At 45.7% G+C, this 5,516-nt stretch overlaps 1 protein-coding gene across 1 annotated transcript; it reads right to left on the bottom strand.

Annotated features, from left to right (window-relative positions):
- Positions 1-228: 228 nt before the first annotated feature.
- Positions 229-4,326, bottom strand: LOC147443430 (sulfate transporter 1.3-like). The gene is made up of 16 exons (XM_086529864.1): positions 4,255-4,326; positions 4,014-4,051; positions 3,699-3,788; positions 3,332-3,635; positions 3,162-3,210; positions 2,804-3,071; positions 2,536-2,713; positions 2,404-2,469; positions 2,176-2,289; positions 1,956-2,072; positions 1,746-1,872; positions 1,324-1,610; positions 1,040-1,230; positions 814-899; positions 631-707; positions 229-554 (listed from the first exon to the last, which is right to left on the bottom strand). Exons 1-16 carry the CDS (start codon positions 4,324-4,326, stop codon positions 411-413), a joined length of 2,208 nt encoding a protein of 735 aa, XP_086385990.1. The 3' UTR covers positions 229-410.
- Between the last annotated feature and the right edge of the window lie 1,190 nt (positions 4,327-5,516).

The raw sequence follows: 5,516 nt of genomic DNA on the forward strand, positions 1-5,516 counted from the left end.
AGACAGTATCATCAGTAGAGAGAGCAAAAACAGTTTATACATAATTGTAATCTTAGAGAAGGACGACTTAAAAGTTTCTTTGCTACCAAATGTCAAAAGTATCGATAGCTACCCCTTCCTTGTTTTCCAAGGGAACTTCCCCGCTGTATACTCCCTATTTACCCACTCCTTGGGTGAACAGATGTAACTTTTTGTCTCTCTAATTAATGCAAAAGCGTATTTGGTATAAAAAAAAAAGGTTTGAGGAAAAGTGAAATTGTTCTGTTGATTTTGTGTGGGATAGTTTGATGAAACTTATCCGTCATGGGTATGTGTTACTTGTAAGAGATTAGGGCAGCTAATCACTGTCCCCCCCTGATGACAATGTTTTGATCATTATTAAGGATTTATTCTGCTGGATTAATTCCTCATCAGACATCGGTTATCAGGAGCCTGGAGCAAGCTTGGACAGCCTCCCCCACAGTCAGGAAAAACCACTCGTGGCCCACCTTCGCCACAAATCCTGCATCGTTCAGCTTTTGAATCACTTTCGTTCCCGGATTCGCAAATACCAGCTGCAATGCATGAGTCCACACATGTAAATTAATGTATTTCAAGGCAATCATCAGCATCATCAGGAATGCCATTCACCTGCACTTTTCTTTTCTGAAGTGTTGTGTGGAGATCCTCAAAGGAAAGAATACCCGTTGTATCTATATTCGTCACCGCTGCAAGCTCAGATGACAAAGCGCAATGAGGTTGTACGTCTACAACTTGATGTGCATTAGCAAGTCCAGAGAGATAAGAGTCAATAGTTTACTCAGTAGCACTTACGCGACAATTCGATGATTGCAAACTGGAAAGGGACACCATTTTCTTTCTTGATTTGGTCTCCTTCATCGTCAAGCCACCTTAGGATCCTGCATATAATGCCACTCCTTATTTTCAGTGTGAAGAACGGCTCCAACTTTTTGCCACGTTTGGGATCTTCTGTGGCTCTAGGGTTTGCATGAATTAGGCCTTCATGTTAAGAATGCTGATAAACACATCTGACAATTACCTTTCGCGAAGGTAGGTAGAGTTGGTGAAGTAGACGGCTGCATCAATGCGGATGATCAAGATTCCCGATGTCCTCGTCGAATCCGGGTACTGTTCGACATTTCTGTAGATAGTAGTCCCGGGAATTTTGCCTAGGACAGCAGTGTGCGGCCTTATAGCCTGCAGTAATATCGTCGCCACTGACAAACTCACCTGCAATAGTGACACAATGTCAGTTACAGACTATTTGATTGCGAGAATCGCAACAAAGCATTTGCTCTAATGTCTCTTTAATTTGTAGGTTACCGCAATCAATAGACCCATCTCTACAGAGATGAAGAGCACACCCAAGAAAGCACCCATCAACGTGATGAAGTCCAGCTTGTCGACCTTGAAGACAGTGATTGCAGCTTGGTAATCAATAAGGCTGAGGACAGCATTGATGATGATGGAGGCCAGGATGCAGTTGGGAGTGTTGTGGAAGAGCGGTGTTGCTACCACGAGCACAACTAACACCATGAGGGACATCACAATGTTTGATACTGGTGTTTTGCATCCCGCATTGTAATTCACTGCCGACCGTGAGAAGGATCCTGCACAAAGTTTACGAGCTGACGTAAGTCTTCAGAATGGATACTTGTTCTCGAGCACTAGTTCCGATGACCAAGCACACAATACAGCAAGAAAATAACCGAATGCAAAGTATGCAAGACATGGGAGCCTCTCACCAGTAGCGACGTAGCAAGACGTGCAGGCGCCGATGGTATTCATTGCCCCAAATGCAATCATCTCTTTGTTTCCATCAATCTGGTAGTTCCTGAGTGATGCAAACGTTCTTCCAATGGCAACACCTTCCTGCATAGCAAGTGGGTGCGACATTGAAAATATTGAAAAGATGTCGATAAACCAGCACAAGACTTATCGAGGAAGAATCTTACCGTCAGTGCAACAAGGGCTGACTCAAAACCAACAAAGAGAGCCTTTTTCAGAATCTCTCCATGAAAGACAAATTGTCCAACAGAGGAAGGATTTACCCTTCCATCAATTTTGCCAACCTAAAAACACAAATCAAATCCGTGGATCAGCTGATTGAGAGAAGCTTGTGGCAGCGTGCAAAACAAAAAATTCAAAGGGCATTGAGGGAACTTGAAAGCTTACAATTGCAACTCCATGCTTATCAACATGAGTGATGGTTACAAAAACAGTTGCGAGGATGACAGAAGTGAGGGGGGCAATGGCTGGCACCCAAAAGAGCTTCTTATTCTTCTTGCCCTGTTGTGAGTTATGGCCATCACATAGCGTAATCAGAACCATGATACGTGGATTGCATTGGATGTTATAAAAAGCAACCAGCCTGCTACTGGCGATGACCAGAGAAAAACTTACAATGTACTTGCACAGAATCAGAAAGCCCAGAAAGAAAAGCCCGATCAATGCAGTCTGCCAACTCCACTGCATAATAAAGCTTGCTTAAGCTTTGACAGTTCTCATAATTACAAATTCTTTTATTTGAAGTACCTCATCAGTATGCCGGAAGACAGACGTAAGCACGGAGACTATATCTGTTTTCCTTGTGAAGGATGCTGTGGATATTCCCAGCATCCCTTTCAGCTGTTGAAGTCCAATGGTGATCGCCGCTCCTGCCATGAAACCGATGATCGCAGCATGGGAGAGGAAGTCGATGATAAACCCTAGTCTGTGTGTGGCGACGTGTGGTTAATGTTCCATTTTTACTACAAAGAAGCCGGTAATGCACATAATAGCAGATATATATACGGGCATGTACCTGAAGAGACCAAGAGCGGTTTGAAAGAGGCCTGCAAAGAGGGTAGCAGTGAAGATGAGGGCCAGGTAGGATTCTCGGTATGTGGTGCATGTGTCATTTACAAACTTGAGACTGGTGCTATCACATTGGTTTGTCGCTGCGGCAGGTACCGGGAATTGGTTACTGGCCAAGGTGCCGAGCAGAATTGAAACCACGGCCACCGGGCCAATTGCAATGTCTCTGGAAACGCCGAGCAGAGCGTAGATCAATGGCGGAACAAAGCTGGTATCTGCAAAAGATTAGCATGGAGAAACGAGCAGGTTATAGGGGAGTGCTATAAAGCAAAAGAGCTGGAAATGCCGGTGAGAAGGAAGCTTACACAGGCCATAGATGGGGGGAAGGCCGGCGAGCTTGGAGTAGCCAATATCCTGAGGCAAGAAACCATGGTAGGATGAGAGAGAGAGAGAGAGAGAGAGAGAGAGAGAGAGAGAGAGAGAAATGAAATGAAATGAAACCATGGTAGGATGTGAGAGAGAGAGAGAGGTGTACTTGAGGAATGCAGAGGCTGCCAATTGTGAGCCCAGCAATGGTGTCATCTTTAAGGTAGGAGAGGTTGTAGCCCTTGGCCCATTGCAGGGGAGGGAAGAGATAGGCTAGGCCGAGTCCGAAGCGGCGAGAGCGGGTCTGGTTCTTAAAGGGGCGGAGGGGGTCATCAGGGAAGAAGGTCTCACGGACTGCCAACTCCAGGCCTTTGAGGGAAGAGCCTTTCTCAGGGATGCTGATGCGGCGCCGCTCTGGTGACTCCACCGACCCGCCCTGCTCGTCGTGCTCGTCTCTGTCGGCACCTGTGGTGCTGTTCATCTTTGCCATAATTCAGCTCTGCACAGGTAAAAAGAGTACTGTGCTCAGAGCGCACCAGATGTTGCTTGACTCTCCGCGGCTCCTCCCGGGGAGCAGCCAATCGCTGGACAGTGCCCCAGATTGCGCAAATGGGAATAACGAAGTTCTGCAGTGGTTAAAGCGGTACATTGTATTACTGTAACACAACATGCAGCAGCTCACGGCAAAAACGCAGAAAGAAAACATGCAGCTCTGTACTGTTTTAAAATTTGACTAATTCAATCGTCCTCTTTCTTTCAAAAAAAATGCTGCAGGGCTACATGAGGACTACACAACATGCACGCAGAATGTCAGAGGGCCAGTAATTATTACTGCAAGTAATTTAATATACCTGACAGACTCGATCGAACCGCAGTCTTTTCGCCGACTCTAATCAGATTCGAACTTTAGGGCTGATACTTAATGCTGATGATTCATGCACACGCAGACAAAGATCAAACACGAGCTCTCATGTACAGGAATTTGCCACATGCAGCCGCCTCCTTTTATACTCTGCGCCAAAAGAGAAGTCAACGTGTATCTGCTCCAGGTGGCGTCCGGATCCCCGCCATGCTCTCGCTGGTTCATCGAACCTTTACGGGAATTCGGTCATCACCTTCCTTCCCCAAGTCAACTGATGGCCCTCGCCCCCTCACAAAGGCCATCCCGCCCTTCTCACCAAAATGCATTTTTCTTTTTTCTCTAACCCGTCCAAAAAAATACCTAGTTTGTAAAGGCATCAGATAACCCCCGCCCCCCCCTCTCCAAAACGAGATAGGAGGATTGCATTAGAAAAGAAACACCATTACATGTATCTGGGGTATAGGGGACATGCTAAAATTACCTGCTTTTCCTAGGGGGATTACAGTGGCCAGTAGTAGTAGGGGGTACCAGTTGAAAGAAAATAAAAAAATCTCCCATTAGTGATTAGTGGAAGGGAGCAAAAAGAAAAGTTTGGAAGTGACAACGAAGTGTAGTTAGTTTTAGAATTCTCTGTGCATGACATTCTCGTGGCAGGCTATCAATACTTGGGATGTTGTATCCTTAAAGAAGAGGCGAGAGCATGGGGGGGAAGGGAGGTCTCCACACCAGGCCAAGTGTGTGCAATAGGGGTCCTAGAAGAGGAGGTCGCCATAGCAGCAACACATTACCTTCTAATAGAAAGAGTGAGCGTAGGAGGGGTTGTAGAAGAGGGTGCTACAGGAGGTGTGACAACAACAGCCACAAAAACAGAAAGGAGGCATCCATGAGGGCGACTGTGTGTGGCAAGGTCCTAGAAGAGGGTGACGACAGTAGCATGCGGGGGAGAGGTGGTCGCCATAGCAGCAGCGTGTCGGCTTTCAACACACCAAATGTGCGCAAGAGATCAAGTCGCAAAAGAGATATTGAGAATCCTCATACAAATGATTTTATTTAAGTCTATTCCAGTAGGCGGCATGTAACATTTAATGGCCTAATAACTTGTGTGTAGTGGAAATAAGCATGAACATAGTGGGCATTTCATTAGAATAGATTCCTAATGAGAATTACAAGAGTGCTTGGGTGGAGAGAGCAACAAAAAGCATAACACCTAGTTAGATAGCATCGACAATACTTTCAAAAGAGAGAGTACTTAAGCTATTGACAACAATTGAGGACCGGACTTGCATGGAGCCGGTCCCCCCTCCAAAAGGCTTTGTATTATGGTTTCTCCCATCAAGAGAGACATTGTACAATACAATTCTTTGTGTTCCTTCAAGACTAGCTAGTGCAATGAAGATGGAAGCTTCATGCACTAAGCAAAACACTTAACAAACACAACTTGAATTATCCCCGTTCTCAGACCCAAGACCTCACACACCTTCGAAGATGGTGA

Source organism: Adiantum capillus-veneris, chromosome 14 (genome assembly GCF_014529385.1).
Source record: "Adiantum capillus-veneris isolate H3 chromosome 14, ASM1452938v2, whole genome shotgun sequence".
In the NCBI taxonomy this organism is placed as follows: Eukaryota; Viridiplantae; Streptophyta; class Polypodiopsida; order Polypodiales; family Pteridaceae; genus Adiantum; species Adiantum capillus-veneris.